General features: G+C 41.6%; 1 protein-coding gene across 1 annotated transcript in view; it reads right to left on the bottom strand.

The window, feature by feature from the left end:
• Window positions 1-17336, bottom strand: part of ANXA11 (annexin A11) — a 77042-nt gene that overhangs the window by 24288 nt on the left and 35418 nt on the right. The window contains exons 2-5 of the mRNA XM_088456365.1: window positions 6484-6562; window positions 4274-4368; window positions 3353-3907; window positions 1110-1197 (exon numbers count right to left, since the gene is read on the bottom strand). Coding sequence (XP_088312491.1) covers window positions 1110-1197; window positions 3353-3907; window positions 4274-4368; window positions 6484-6535 — 790 coding nt within the window. The 5' untranslated portion in view covers window positions 6536-6562. The remainder of the gene's footprint in view (window positions 1-1109; window positions 1198-3352; window positions 3908-4273; window positions 4369-6483; window positions 6563-17336) is intronic.

The following is a 17336-nucleotide window of genomic DNA, read 5'->3' as shown; positions in this document are numbered from 1 at the left end:
CGACCCGGTCCGATGACGCCATCGGTATCACGTGACGAGCCGTCGCTTGGAGAGGATTTCATCGTCCAAGCGCCGGCTCTTCCTGTGCAGTGAATGGGACCCGGGTCGCCTCGACCTGGGTTACCTGTTCACACCCCACCACGGGCCGAGTTGAACTCGTGTTCAACCCTGCTTGTTACCCAGGTTGAAATGCCGGGTCACTCGACTCGGGATATTTCAACCTGGTCCTTTCACACTGTGAATCCGGGTTGTTGCGCGTTCATGTGCAATAACCCGGGTTACTTGATGGCAGTGTGAAAGGGGTATTACTAAACACAGATTAGCCACATGGGTGGAAAAATTCCTGCATCCATAGGGGAATATTGTATGAAGTGTCCCCCAAATTGATGATAGAAAAACTCAAATTTTGCAGAATGGAAATATTTAAATGATTGGGAACATTTAGGGAGGGCTTCTTGTGTAAGAGAATGGACTATTGCTCCCTATAAAAAGTACTTTAATTCTACAGCTGGCCAGATCAGCTAGAAACCTATCCTTCATTTGTATCTATAAAGGGACACAATTTGCACCTTTCAGTCGCACTTTTGCGTGAAAACATATTTCTAAGCATACTTTGACCAATGTAATAAAAAAACAAAAAAAACTAAAACTCAAAAGTGACGCATAGTAAAAACAGTGATGATCTTTAATTTTAAATCTAATATAAAACATAGATTAGGATTAACCAAGAGGTGAGCTAGGAGAGCATCTGAAATGATGAAACTAAAGATGACGATGGCCCTAAATTTGTAGACACTGTTACTGTTTCACCAGGCACATTATTCAGAGTACCAGCAAACTGGTAAATGTAGGAGTATTTCCCTATTATATGGCCGTTTCCAATGACTGGGAAGTGAATGGACACCTTGAACGCCAATGGCTAATAGACATATAATTGCACATATTGAAAAGAAGTACAGGTTTTCTCCTTTGTAATTCATAAACGACCCTTATAGGAGAGGTACAAGAAAATATATTTTATATGTAACAGATGTTAAAATTGCAGTACGTCTAGGTCAGTGGAAGCTGAAAAGCAGCTGTAGTTTAATATCGCCTGTATTATGTCTTACCAAATCCCTTCATAGCCTTCCTGAGCACTTCCGCATCTCTGAGTGGATCAAAGTTTGGTGCATCTTTAATAGTTCCTCGTTTCCCAGCCTGCTCAGAAATATGGCACTGTTAGGTCAACTTCCTATTAAGTCATTATACAATATACAGAATTAGAGTATTGTAAGAGTTACTAAGGCACTTCGGCAACAGGTTACAGCTATGACTACAATTGTTTACCTGCACAAACAGCAGGCAAAATAATTGTGATGCTGGCTTCCAATGTCCACTAGGAAAGTTATATGTACAGTACTATGTGTGAGTATATACCAGGCTACAGAACACAGTAACACCACTTTGGTTACAGGTAAAATGTTAATGTGTGAGTCACGCTGTTTAAGAAGATTACCTGACAAGCCCAAATTGAATTAAAAAAAAAACCTTCACTTTAAAATTCAATTGTTTAATTTCAGCTTTTGGTGGGTGGGGGCTGCCAAAATAGAATTCTCAAAGTGGGTGGTACAGGGCGGTATATATTGTGAGCAGTGGAACACCCAAGGACGGAGGCATGTTATGGTGCTACAAACCTAACATTGCCCCTATAATGGGGCACAGGCTGCACTATGCATGACGCATTCTATAACAATAGCCCTAATGTCTCCTTATTCTAATGATTAATTGAAGAATTCTGTTGAGCCTTAACCAAGCAGCATTTTGGAAGAATACCAGAAAAGTAGATCTGATTTTAATGCAATATAATTACCGATTTCACCATGTGCAATTTGTTGAGTGTCCATTTATATGCAGAAGCTCTTTCCAAAAATTCGGAAGTGAGCTTCACCTTCAAATGTGCTTAGCAGACAAGAAGATGGGCTTGTGCAAAAAGCAAAGATGTCGTGGCCTGCATTTTTCATGGTTTGTAAATTCACTTTATTATGTACTTTTTAGCAACTTGAATTATACAGGAGTGTAAAAGGTATGCTGTAGTATACACTGCTGCAAGATAGTATTTTTAGGGGCACGTGTTACTTCTTATTTTTTATTGGACAGGCACTATAAGTTAAATAGTTATGGATATGTGTTGTTCATTTACATATTAGCTGTTAACTAACATTTTTGATCTAGACCAGTGGTTCTACACTTCAGTCCTCAAGTATTCTAAAAAGGTCATGTTTTCAGCATTTCTGTCTGTGGAAGCAGGTGGGCTAATTATTGACCCACTCACCTGGGCATGATTAAAGAAACATGACCTGTTGGTGGTACACTGATCTAGACAATAGAGTGAATCTAAAGGGGGTATCGACTACGCGACATGAAAGTCTGAACGTCCAGACCTTCATGTCGCCGAGGTGCGGGGTCCACACTGCCGGAATCCCTGAACATGCCGAACCTGACGAGCGTCGTCAGGTTGAGGGCATGTTCAGCAGACAGTCTGGGACAGCAAAGAACCCAGCGTGCACGCGCATCGCTGGTCCTTGCCGGCTATCCATTACCCGACTTTGTGAACAATGCGACCAAAACCTCCTGGTTTTGGCCGGATTTTTCATAAAGTCGGGTAATGAATAGGCCCCTTTAAACTACAGCTCTAATCCAATCAGCTAGATCCTTAAACTAGCAATACCACAACAACAGAATTTTCTTATATGGTGCACACAACAAAGAAAATAAAATGTTACATTATTCATATTCTAAAGATACATACACACGTAAAGATTTTCTGTTCAACCATCCAACTAGTTGTTGGGTTGGAATGAAAATCTGGTAAGGTATGGGAGTAACTGATGATCAGCAATTTGCTACTAAATGCCAGAAACAGGATGAAAATGGTCATCAGACAAGTTTGTTAAATGTTTGATCTAAACAATTTGTTCAAACAACAGTTTTTGTCCATTTTCCAGCGTTTGGGAGCAAATTGCTGATTGTCATTTGCTTTCATCCCTTCCCAGATTTTCATTCCAACCAATCAGCTAGTTGGATATTTGGACAGAAAATCTTTACGTGTGTATGCAGCTTAAGTGTTAACATAGTAATAGGAGTTATGAATAAAACTTGCTATGCTTTCTATACCCACTCCTGCATTCACTTCGTGAAATAAAGCTAGTAACCCCCTTCAAGTTGAATTACAAGCTTTATTTATAACACAATAGGGTTTTGCATGTGCGGATATAATCGCTCCTATAGTTCAGGTGTAGTTGATAACAATTAAGTATCTAACTAGATCCTTAAACTATTCACAATTAGCTAGCATAATGTTTGTATATATTACCGGCATAGGAGGAATGCTGGGCGTTCCTGAAGGCTGAGATGGATATTGTGGCATAGAGGGATTTACGACTGGAACCTGTGGATAGCTTGGTACTGGCTGCTGTCCCGGGTAGTTCATTGGAGGCTGGCCAGGGGTTGGCATTGGTTGCCCTGGCAGCTGACCTGGGTATCCCGAATTATATCCAGGCATTCCTGGCTGTTGTTCTCCACCCGGAGTAGGGTACATGCCATAACCAGGTCCTTGAGGCTGCTGTGGTGCCCCATAGCCAGGTGCCTGAGGCTGCTGTGGTGCCCCATAGCCAGGCGCCTGAGGCTGCTGTGGTGCCCCATAGCCAGGCGCCTGAGGCTGCTGTGGTGCCCCATAGCCAGGCGCCTGAGGCTGCTGCGGTGCCCCATAGCCAGGCGCCTGAGGTGCCCCATACCCAGGTGCTTGAGGCTGCTGAGGTGCCCCGTAACCAGGTCCCGGTGGCGCTGGATATCCACCACTGGCCGGTGGATAGCCTCCCGGCTGTGGGTTCATTCCTCCAAATCCTGCTCCTGGAAAGCCTGGCCCTGCCTGTAACAAAGGACACAATTGTTTATTGTGTAATCAATAGGTACATATTACATTATCAGTATATGTTTGATTACTTAAAACTCCTCTTTTCAGGATACTCTTCAATTGAGAATTGTGAATGATGCGGCATCATGCATAGAGCAACCCAAGATAAAATCAGGCAATATTATACAGTTAACCCTAAACTACATGTCATTTTCAGTTTTCAATCTAACTTTACTTATCTAATTTATTTATGTTTGAATATGAACTACCCTTACAGGTATCTAAATACAACAGGACTAAAATGCATTATTATTTGCATCTTATGTATGTAAAAATCATTAAATGTAATTTTATTCCCAAAACTCATAAAACGGCACTCACCCCATACTGCTGAGGGTTGTATTGTTGAGAGAAGCCAGACATATCAAGCCCAATGGGAGGTGGGTTGTTGCTAGGTGCACCCCACATATTGTTGCCTATATTAGGAAAATGAAGAGCAATAATAATAATAAATGATTTGCTGGTAGAAATATAATGCACCGTTATAGACACACTCTGCAATTTAAATTCTCTTAAATCATTATCGAAATAGCTGCCAGAGAGACACATAACTAGTAGTACACAAAACGTACAAAATCCAACTGGAAAAATGCATATTCACAATGACTGTATTCAGTAGCATTTGATTGGGACTGGTGGAGGTGCCAGTGCATGCTGTAGGTGGTCTCTAATGATTATTGTTGAGTAGCTTGGCGGAAACGCTTCCATAGTAACACCAGTCTCTCTATGCCGTGACAGCATAGACACCACCAAAAAAAAAGCAGCAGCTGAACACAGGCAGGAGGAGGAGATTGAGATTAAATGTGCTGGGAAGAGACCTAACATTGTGCATGAGAATGAAAAAGTACACCCTTTGAGGTCCTATCACAGAATCTCAGCGGCATTTAGTGGACTTCAGATTTTGCTATTACAAATCCAAAAGGTTTCTTGGGGTGCTTAGGGTCACTATACTGTTGCAAGGACCACTTGTCAGGGATGCGGTTAAAATGCAGACAGAGGGGATTCCGGCAGTCAGAATGCCGACGCCAGAATCCAGACACCTGTCAGAATCCCAGCAACGGCATCCCGACCATCGGAATCCTGAAGGAAAGTAGGGGAGTTAGGGGGAGGGTTGCGAACTAAGGGGGGATAGTTAGGGTTAGATACCGGGGAGGGAGGGTTAAGCTAGGGATTGGAGGAGGGTTAGGATACCGACCGACAAAGTGTCAGTATTCTAATCCTGTTGGGATGGCGATGTTGAGATTCTGATTGCCGGGATCCCAAACGCCGGCATCATGTACCCATCCCATTTTGTCTAGCTTCAACTGTCAATGAAAGAAAAACACACCCTAAGTCATGGAGTGGGTATCGAAAACAGTAACAAGTAGCAAGTGATCGCGCCAATCCAACTGAAGCAGCTGTGTAACAAAATACACAAATCACACAACACTATAGCTAGAGACAGATACATCAAGTTTACACCTTAGTAAAAAAAAAAAGAGTTCATTAACTAACAATGAAGATCAGAGTCATAACTGGGGCTCTGAGCGCCCTGTGCTGCCCCCGCCCCCTTTGCGTGTGACGGTATGCATAAGGGGACTGGGCTGCCGGCACCTGAAGTTGCAGCAGTGCCTGGAGCGTCTGGACAGCTGTAATTATGGCAGGGTGCCTGTCTGTAGTGTCCAATGGACGCTACAGGCAGCACTGTCGCACCGATGCTGGCTGCAGGGCTCGTGGGTTGGCAACGGTGCAACCCACAGAGCCCTGTGCGGCCGCACAAACCCCTAGTTACGGCCTTGATAAGGGTGTCCAAAAAGCTTTATAGTCAGATCACTTGTCTCAATAGTGAAACAAAGCTACTAGTCCGGAGACAAAGGGGTACATGTAATAGCCTGAGACTTGCAGGCATCAGTGAGATCCCGGCAAGTCTGGTCAATGTTTTAAAGTGGCAATCATTTAAAAAACAAAACATATTGGTGTTGACTTTTAAATAATTACTTGATACGATTATTCTCCGATTTCTTATTTTTTTTCTTTGAATTTTCTAGGTTTTAATAATTTCCCATCAAACCTAATCATAGTTGGTTTAGTATATTTTTATTTGTCTCTCTAATGTGCGATTTGTATATTCAATTGTCAATAAGTCATATTTATAATTTTCCTCTAGAAGACTCCGGGTAATCGTGGTGTACTCAATGACCCCGAGGTGCCCAGGTGTTATCAATGCAAAACAATTTCTATCACCATCACTACATAACCATGCTTCACCGCCACTCAATTCTTCTTGTAATGATGTTTGGTTTTCCTAATTGTTCGGACATTGTTTTTTTTTTTTTTTTTTAAATAACTGTAAAATGTATTATGGATTATTAGTCATGAAGTTAAATGTATCAATTTGTAGGACATGATTGTGAATTATGTCCCGATACGTAAAAAGCAAAAATATTTTTTTCAATGACTGTACACACACTCACATGTAACATTACTTATAACATAACTTATCATATAGGATTAAAGTATAAAATAAAACACATAGGTGTAATATTTCTTACCTGTAGGGATTGGTGGGTACCCACCCATTGGAGGATAGCCAGGATAACTCATTGCTTAAATGTGATGGAAACTCAGCACCTGAAAAGATAGGTTATTGTTACAACGTCCCTAATCCTTATCGGCACTTCTCCTATTCTACCATGTCACTAACAATAGAACAAAAATCACAAGTAAATGAACGCAGTCATCCATCCCATGACCAGTATACAATGCAGAGCCACGTCATCTGATGAGGTGACATGATATGTTCCTCCTCACTCCCACAGATAAATGTCATTAATCACAAAAAACCAAAGCAGTTTTGGTTGCATTTTCCTAAACTATTCTATTTATGAGTAACAATATCTATAAAAATATTACATCCACTCAGGAGACGAAGTGAATCCATTTGCGACATAGATATTTGGGGAGATTTTTAAGCTTTGGGCTGTTTCCTAAAAGGGCTTTGGGCCTGATAGAGAGATGTAAGCCAATGCCGCGGCAGCTGCTGAAAATTTGTACGCAGTTTTTTTATTTAAACTCCCACCGGTGGCTTTGCAAATTTAAGTGACTGCGTACAATGACGCACCTTAATCTCAGATCAGTCGCTTATCGGACTTCCGAGTAAGACTACGGTTGCTGAGAATCGCAGCGGGAACTGAGACGCCAGAGCCATTTTTACTGCGTATGGGATCGCAGTCACAGGTTGAAACACACCTTAAAAATGATAGCAACGCCTGTTAAGCCTGTGAGTGACAATGGTGATTAAACTTGATGCATGTACGCCAGACCACTGATCGCTCAAAGATGCGTAAACATCTGCATCTTTGCGTTTCGCAATCAGAAGTTCATGAGCATCTCTGCAAGAACCAGGCAGCAAAGTAATGTACAGTAGAGGACAGCATTTTCTCTAGAACGTATTCTATGATAAAGTTGCTCTGCTAAAAGACCTGAAAAACCGGAAGTTCTACATGCTAAAGTCCATATGCTGTTGTTGTAAGCGCTCCTAGGAAGGGGTATGGTTGTGTAGTGGTTAGCGTTATTACCTAACAGCATTTTCCAGTTGTGCTGGTTTCATCAGACACTCCAAAATCATACTGGTAGGTTCAATGGATTCTAACAAAATGATGTGTGTGTGTCTGTCTGTTTGGGAACCTAGGGAATGACATATATTCTCTGTACAGTGCTATAGAATTGGTGGCGTTATATAAATTCTGGTAATAATAATAATAATAATAATACACATGCAGTATATAGCAATTAACCAACAAAATAATAATTTGTACTTTCTGTACATTGGCACGTCGTGAGCCCTAAACATGAAGAGCTAGTGCATAACTTATGGCTAATTAGACAGACTACTAGTTCTGCGGAATTCAGAGAGAAGTGCCAGGAAATATTGGAATAAATCCCTTTTTTAATACAACCGCGAGTGTCCAGGACTATGTTAACCATATTGCCCCATCGATATTTCCCGGAGCTTAAATAAGCTCACCTGAGACCGTGGAGTCATACCTTTTGAGAAAGTCACGTGGGCATGACGAAACACATTAAGGACTCCACCTACTTGTTCCTAGACACCAAGTGAACCAAGCTCCAGCTCCATCCGATCCCGCTACAAGCCCGGCCAGGTCCACATAGCCGCTCATAGAAGGGCCGCTTCCCGCACAATCCGAGGATGCTCAATGGACGACCCGTCACTACAAAGCTGCTACCATCTATTCTATTTGTTACAGTCAATTAATAGATCAACTTGTTTTGACCTCATCACCGGCACAAGTATTCCAGGACATTAATGTATCAGTGCTGTAATGGAGCTATTGATTGCAATCAGTTATCGGCTAGATTATTGGCCTCCGGCACAGGTGTTTCAGAAAATCCCTGTTTTTTTCTTGTGCCTCCCCTTGCAATTACATCTCAAATATACTATGGCCCGTATTCAATTTGAGGCGAAAAGTCCAGACTTTTCGCCTGCTGGACTTTTCGCCTCCTTCGCCTGTTTTCCAGGCGGAAAAGTATTGCGCGCGTGCCCGCTATTCCTCGTAATCAATTGCAAAGTAGGCAAAATCAGGAACCAGCAAAACCTGGATCGGCGAAAAGTCATGTCATTTCTCGGGTTTTGTTCCTAGGACCCCCCAAAAAATGTCCAGACATGGGGGTTCAGTCTGGGTACCCCTGTTTAGCACTGCAGAAGGTGTTCTGCATTTTTAAATTTGGTGTTTTTTTTCTCAGACATTGAAGAAGTGATGCAGAAGAGCACTTAGCTTTTTTTTCGTTTTTAAAAGTGGTCCCATCAAATTTGGGGTACATTAAAATGGGCACTAGCATATTTTTAAGTCCCTAAACTAATATTTAAAAAATTCAGCAAAAAAGCACCTGCCGCTAATAGCCTATTCTAGAAAACACCTGCCACATACTTACAGAATACCCCTGAACCTATTTCGCTATTTTTAAACACTGTTCCCCTATTTTTTTCTTTTTTCTCCACAAAATGTAAAATTATTTTTTTGGGGTGTCCCGATTTTTTTCTTTTCTTTTTTGCACATTTCATTTTAAACGGGGGCATTCCCAAGGGTGCAGGCTATTTTTTTTTAAGCCTGCACCCCTAAACCCCAATTCTGCATTTTTTTAAGCCTGCTAAAGGCTTGCTAAAAATTATCCCCATTTTTTTACATTGACTTTCGCACCGGCGAAAAGTCAATGTAATTGAATACGAGGATATTTCAAATAGGCGAAAATTAAGTAATCGGCGATAAATTATTGCCGATTCTGACATTTCGCCTCAAAGTGAATATGGGCATATATAGGGAGGACTTTTTGTACTAGCAAATGTTGATACAGGCACCCAAGGTTGTTTCTAACAGCTGACACTGGAGACATGATTTGGGCACTTGAGTTTCCAATTTCCATTTAACGAAATACAGCTACATTGTATTTTAAATGTTGATGGGATCCTATTGTCTTTATGTCCCCATTTTTGGAATATATTTGTGCAGCTCTTACATATTTGTTTTTATTGCTTTTAGTTAAACCGTCATAGGAGGTTTAATTAGAGCTGCAGCTAATCGATTTTAGGAACAGCAGTTAGAAGAATTCTTTTCAGAAGCGCCTTGAATCTAATTGTTGTAATAACTACAGGTTGAGTCTCCCATATCCAAATATTCCGAAATACGGAATGTTCCGAAATACGGAATATTTTTAGCATGACTGAAATAGTGAAACCTTTGATTTTTGATGGTTCAATGTACACAAACTTTGTTTAAGGCACAACATTATTAAAAATAAAGTATAAAATGACCTATAGGCTGTGTGTATAAGGTGTATATGACATATAAATGAATTTCGTGTATCTACACAAACTTTCTTTGAGCCACAAAATTATTGAAAATATTGTATAAAATAACCTTCAGGCTGTGTATAAGGTGTATATGAATCATAAATGCATTCTGTGTTTAGATTTGGGCCATATCCCTAAGACATTTCATTATGGTATGCAATTATTCCAAAATACGGAATATTCCGATATCCAATTACCCTTGGTCCCAAGCATTTTGGATATGGGAGTCTCAACCTGTATCAGGAAGGCCTGTTATTTGCAATCCCAGCAAGTGTTATTGTCAGGCATACATTATGCAATTATCGTTCTAACCTAATCGCATAGTGTATGTCCGCGATCTGATCAGCGATGATCAGACATGAGAAATCTTCCAACATGCCTGATCATCAGTCGGCCACATCTGGCAGTGGAGGAACGGGAAGGGTTTACTTCCCAGGGAATAGCAGCAGAAATTGTAGCCATACACTGACATATCTCACAGTGTATGACCACGATATCTGATGGGTAAAGGCATGTCTAACAGACATCTGCCAAAAGCAGGATGCATGATGCATTACAGGCGGAATGCGATGCATCCTGCCACTCGGATGCATGGCGGCATTGGTAACGCCGGTATGCATGACAAAACACCGCAAAGGAACGCTCTCTCGGTAAGAGCGGCCCTTTACGATGGAGGGACTTCCAGGTCTATGACCCAGAAGCCCCTCATGCGCAGAAGAACGTGCCTGCCGTGAGGGGTGCTGGGAGGGATTCTCTCTGCACTCTCCCGATAGAAACCCATAGGCATCTATCGGGTAAGATCAGGAAGATGGTGTTACCCACCGGAACCAAGTCCCTGCATCACATTCTGGGGCTTGGTGCATATGTGAAATGTGGTCAAACCCGCATTTTCAGGGTTTGACAGTATTTCTACCTTTCCTGCATCCCGCCCAAAATATGACCAGCATTACCCATGAAACATAGGACTTGCAGCAACATTTACCTTGGAAACACTGCATCCAGGAGACAGCTGCAGCCAAAAACAATCTTCCTGGTTTTGTTTGCAAGAACAGACAGAGATACAGATGGGCGGATCTCTCAGACACAGCTCTGTTATGGATGAGGCCTAGTGATGCCTGTGGGCCTAATGCACTTAGGGAGTGATTGCTAGGAGAACAGCTAAAGCAGCTGCCAAATACGCTCCACTCCCACAGACAAGCTATGCAAATACGCAAGCACTTAGCCTGCCTAGTAACCAATATGAACACAGTATTAGTTGGTCATAAAAAGCTCACAACCATACAAGTATACATGAAGATATTTTTCTTTATACAAAAGTTAATGAAACCGAAAGACACAGCAGTAAAGACTGGTGATACCTTTTAAACAATGTGTAAGTTGAAGCTCAATTTTCTCAGGGATACTAACAGTGCAGAGAAATGCGGGTCTGAGAAAGGACTGTAAAAAGGATTGGAAGAATGTGCCTTCTAAAAAGGAAGACTTGAGTCTACGGGGCTGAAATATGTAAAAAGATGCCCACTTCAGGCTTTTGTGATCTGATGCTGCATCCTCAGGTTACTCAGGATGTCTGATGAATTCACGCTGCCGGGGCGAGTGAAGCTGCCGCTAAGAAGCATCCATTGGTTTCAGCACGCCCAGAGAACAGGGCCAACACAGCCACGTTTTCTGCAACGCTGCCTATTGCCGCCCCAAATGCCAAAATCATGCTGCAGCTTTTTGAGGCACTGCGAGCGACATCGCAGCCCCAGATCTGCAGACGGGCAATGCGGCTTCTGCACATGGGCAATACGGCTTCTGCACATGCACAGATCTATAACCATTGGATATGTGCGTTTCTTTGAATCAGGCCCTATGTGCTTTAGGTTCACGATGTTTAAACAACAAATACAAGACACATATACACTATCACACTGACTTATGTTTACATATACACATAGTTAACAGTTACACAGTGGTAGACAGACTGCTGACAAGTAATTAATTAGGATTAGTAATTTAGTGAATTCCATATTGAAATTACAACCCGGAGACACAAAGGGCTCAATCCTATTAGCCACGAAGGGGGAAAGTTGATATTGCAATGGTGTAGAAATGCCGGCAACTGCACCGTAACTCACCTCTTTCACCAGAACTCGCAGATTTCTGTACACAGCTGCGCTCATTTGCGGCTAATAGGATTGAGCCCAAAGATTAGTAGAGCTGACTTCAGTATTGTGTCCTCTCGGTTGACTCCGGCCAGGATACGATCTGCAGTGTTCTCCCCAGAAAATGTTTCCAGCCGCGTGTCATCAAGAAGTAGCCTCCTCTTAACTCATCAGATGCCCAGTCGTCTGATTATGAAAGAGCTGAAAAGTCTGTAGGATCTGGTCCTTTTTATACAGCTCCCAGATACTGTCCCCACCAAAGTGCCAGGTAGTAGGCGGTTTCTTGCCAGGTGAAAAAACAGCCTGGCGAGAACACTGTCTCCATGTGCAGGCTACACACAATTACCATAGATTTCCTCAGTCATACAAGTACAGTGTTTCCAATTTTGTTTATATTTCACGTTTTTCCTGATTTGCAGCAGTGTTTTAGGATTCCTCCCCCTAAACTAAGCCACTATGCTCCAAAATAACATTTATAATAATATTGATTCAGTATATTTGTAATAAACCAGGATATTTATAACAAACCAGGATAATAATAATAAAATGTGTTTCGATCTCTTTTTGTAACAGATACGTCTCCCCTGAGCGGCAGATAAAAGATCTCAGCCCTGAATCCCATTGCGCCAAACGCTGGGTAACACTGTAAATCACAGCCTGCTCATCTTTTTCATTTCGCAATGTGTATTTTAGGCTTTTCAGCAACAATACATTTTTATAGTAACAGATCACTTAAAACTGCCATGACAACCAAAATAAATAGGTTCTGTGACACTGAAGCAGTTGTTACTCATTTGCCCCATATACAGTATACTGTTTACCCCACTTAGCCCAGTGCACCTCTGCTAAAGTCCTGGAAGAGATCTGGAACATTTGTGTATGAGCTTATACAATTTTCTTTCTCGTACACTGTAATAGTTTAGGGGCGCCCGCCCACTCATAGCTGAAGGGTTGCTACATACACTCGTTTAGACTGAGGGCCAAACTCTTGGCACACAACAGTATCATATGAACAGAGTCCCGATTTTCCAGGATCTATTTATTTCTAACATGGAAAGAAAGCATGACTGACAACGGGTCAATTATAGAATAAGGAAAACAACAACATTTCCCTGAAAGGAAAGTTGGTATCGCAGCACAATTGCTGTATCTGTGCTCTCCCCTTTTCATGGTGTGATGAGAACCATGTGACTCGGAATGACAACTCACTGACACACCTTTCAGTGACATCAAAATGAGGAGCCCATGTGATGATGATCTGTCATACAGATGTGTGTGACTCACCATAACAACCCTATGCAACTAACACAAACAGGAAAAGTTTACAAATGAAGAATATGAACGCTGCCCAAAAAATTTATTCTATTTGTAACATTCAAAACAATAAAAAAATGTGTGGATTGTGGGCCTGACTCCCATACGGATCGCAACTGCGATTGCAATAGCGATTAGGCACGCAGTTCAACTGCGATAGTATGCTAATCCATTGCAATCGCAGTGCAGTCGCAGCACTACATAAGGACGCCCACTTTACCTTACACACATCTGAAATGTTTAGCAAGACTGCAGTACAATCGAGTATCATCGCAGCCTCACGCATGCTTGCACAAGGTCTCAGAAATTGCTAACTTCATCGCATGCTAGGAGTCCTCGAGCTGCTTAAGGCATCGCAGCCTATAATTTATGCACACCTCTGTAACGGCGTTCAGACGCACTGGCACGCCTGCATTACCCAACCACACCCCGTCACCACCCACAAATGGCACTTCCTATCAATCACTCTGCGATGGGTCTGCATAGTCACTGAGAGCTCAGTCCCAACGCAGTGTCCAGTTCACGCAGTACGATGCATACACAGGCACAGATGGCAACAATCGGCTGATTGCGTGTGTAATCGCAGTTGCGATCTGTACTGGATCAGACCCTGCGTCCAGACCAGAATTGAAATCCTGAATGGATAATGTAATTAGGGTACACTATAAGCCCAACAATGCAAATGATTCAGACCTTCCAAAACAATCCTGAAAACAGTGGATATACATCATACACACAATCCCATAACCTTTTAGTTCCAAACGATCCTTTTGATTCCAAAATGTATTGTCTCCATACTCGCTGTTAGATAAATGTGCTCTCAGAGAAGGGGATAGCAGACATCAGGCCAAGGTCTGTAAGCACTGCACTTTCTGAATGATACCTACACAACAGGACAGACATAGCATATGCAGCACATCTGATGGGTTTTTAGACTGACTGTCGGGCCCTGGTGCTGCAGACACACTACACAGTTATAAGCCATATCCGACAGATATAGCCACATTGGTCAGAGAATTGCATGTGTGTGTAACCAGCTTTAACACCAGTCACCCATGATGAAAGTCCCAGTGACTGACTTCAGTGCTAAGATTACTGCTGCTTCTAGGACTGTATACCTTGTGGATAAAAGGATTTTGTATTAAATGAATAAACAATCTAGGATGTGGTACCTTGGTTGCTACATATGCAAGGTTAGCGCTGGGAAATGGTTGACTATGTGCCTATATACCTATAGCCAATAAAAAAAAGCACAGTTTGCTAAATTTTTGCATTCAGTGCAAAAAGAAACCCCCCTACATCTATGTACAATATAACAGTTGGATTGTCAGACCAGCTTTATGCAAAACTATGTTTTATGGATCTGCCCACACAAATGTTTTTTTATAGCCTTGCTTGTCTGTTTAAATGACCTGATATGTTTTTAGCTACATCGAGTATGGTTTAGGTTTGTTGATGTCAATTTGCTCATTGTTGGGAATTTTAATCAATAGCAATGTATTATGGGGTACAGATATCTTTGTGACAAAAACATTTTTCAAGAGACAACAATCCCAGCCATTGTGTGTGATTTCTGAAAAGTCCTCAAGGTAACTTTCGTAACAGGAATAGATCTGTTAAGCTGGGTACACACTATACGATGTGTGTACCCAGTGACATCACGTAATGATATATTGTGCGCACCGCGCACACTACACGATCCAGTTTATGACCACGCAATATATCCTTACATGCTGCATTTACCAGCATGGCATGGCGCACAAACGACCACCGTGCAAGTGCAAAAGAGCAACCTGTGCGATATATAGTTCCAATCCCTTCCGGAACAATATATTGTACGATCTATCATAAATATTGTGTACCCGGCTTCAATGTAAAAGCAAATTGTACAAGTTTGTTGAGTGAAATAATTCACAAAACGGATTAGCCATAATTATCAGAAAATTGTCATCCACCTAAATATGTAGCTAACACACTATTCAACCAGAAACAAACTGATACTTGTTCGGGCAGCTCTGGCCTATAGTACTGGATTAGTAGATAAAAGGCCCATAGATAAAAATGTTTTTTATAATAAAATATATAAAACTAATTTTATCACAATAAAAACCCAGAATAGCAGTTGACCTAATGTGCCCAATAAATGCCCTATAAACCACATATGGTTGTAAAGTATCCCTCTTACTTAAAACACTTCTCATTTATTCTAGCAGCTGAGTAGCAGCTACAAAATATTTTTGGTTACTATGCTTATGTATCACTATGGGGGGAATTCAATTAGCCACGATAAAGCAATAAATAAAAGTTTTTGGTGTTCTTAAATTGTGTCAAACGGCTATAATATGCATGTTTCTAAAACAGTCAAATAATGATAGAAAGCAAAATAAATGTTCTATTTAAATTGTGGGTGCATAAAAATGCCTAAGTATATATTTGTGTCATTTATGTATACTTTTAAAATACCTGCAAAATATGCCTCCAACACCCACCTGCATTCTAAAGCTGGCCACACATCTAAAGATTATCTGTCCAACCATCCAACTAGTTGATTGGTTGGAATGAAAATCTGGTAAGGTATGAAACCAAATGACAATCAGCAATTTGCTCCCAAACGCTGGAAAATGGACCAAAACTGTTGTTTGAACAAATTGTTTAGATCAAACATTTAACAAACTTGTCTGACCGACCATTTTCATCTGTTTTCTGGCATTTAGGAGCAAATTGCTTATCATCTTTTAATCCCATATGTTACCAGATTTTCATTCCAACCAATCAACTAGTTGGCTGGTTGGATGTAAGTTGGTCTAGTGTGTGGCCAGCTTTAGGGAAAGGGAGGTGGGAGTGGTGAACAGGGGTCGGGTGGGGAGGGCGGAGGAGAGTGAAGGGTGGTGGGGGTGTAGGAATCTGGGTGTGTAAAGAGGGGGGGGGAAAGATAACCCCACCACCCCTCTCCCCAAGCATTCCGGAGGAGCATTGTGACTATTCGACTAAAACGGTTTGGCTCCCACACTGTTGTCCGTCTTTATTTTACGCACAGCACGGATCACCATCAGTGTTACAACCCCCACACATATGAAAAGCGCACCTGACTGCCATAATCATTAAATACTTTATGGTCAGCAACCATGACAGGTGTCCCACTACACCAATCAGTTCCAGGAGAAACAAGAATATATCTTTATGACCTTTTTTGTTTCCTAAACAAATTAATCAGAACTTTTAAAGATTCACTGACTGCAAATGAGGCCCCCAATTTATCTCATTTTCTGGATTCACATAAAAGTTTGTTATGTAGGTCCACAATTTCTAGTCGGCTGCCCAAGACTGCTGAATATAGATATAACAACCGATGATCACTAGATCAGTTAATGACCACATAAAGTTAGGCTTACATAGGGGGCAAATCAATTAAATTCGATGTTGAATAGCGCCGGGAATGGGTTCCAGGGACTATTCAATTGGCCGTGCTGTTAACCCCGACTAGAGGATTTGTGTTCGCCTCTCCTGAGACGCGAGCAGAAATCCGACTGATATAGTGCCGCAATGCTGGTTTTGGGCTTAGCGCATGCGCAAACAGCATTGTGCCCCGCACTTTAGTCGTGGTGAACAGCATTCTCAGTCTTAACACCCAGCATTAGGCACTGTAAACTGCATCTCCTGACTTAAGTACAGGGCACAATGCAGACAATTGAATAGCTGCGGGCATTCATTCCCGACACTATTCAACATCACAGTTAATAGAATTCCCCTATAGAACATTGAGTCAGTCACTTTATGTAAACAAAGAATTCAGAAAAAATGACTAAGAATAAGGACACGTGAAGAGTAATTATCAGTGGAATCACCACACGATACTATTTAGTTCTCAGGAGTATGGTACAAGTGCAATATACACGGAATCAAACTTAAATATGAGTCAGCAAGTCCTAACAGAACACTTGCTGTCCTTTTTGGCTGCAAGGTACAGACATTAAATGGTAACAATATTTCTTGCGTTGTATCCTAGTCACTGAAATTTCCCAACCATCAAGTCACTAGTTAGTATACAACAGTACAACCCAGCAACCCTCTGTTTTAC

This window comes from Taudactylus pleione, unplaced genomic scaffold, assembly GCF_031769625.1.
Source record: "Taudactylus pleione unplaced genomic scaffold, aTauple2 ptg000699l, whole genome shotgun sequence".
Lineage (NCBI taxonomy): Eukaryota > Metazoa > Chordata > Amphibia > Anura > Myobatrachidae > Taudactylus > Taudactylus pleione.
The sequence above is the reverse complement of the archived record's forward strand: the minus strand, read 5'-3'. Positions and strand labels throughout refer to the sequence as shown.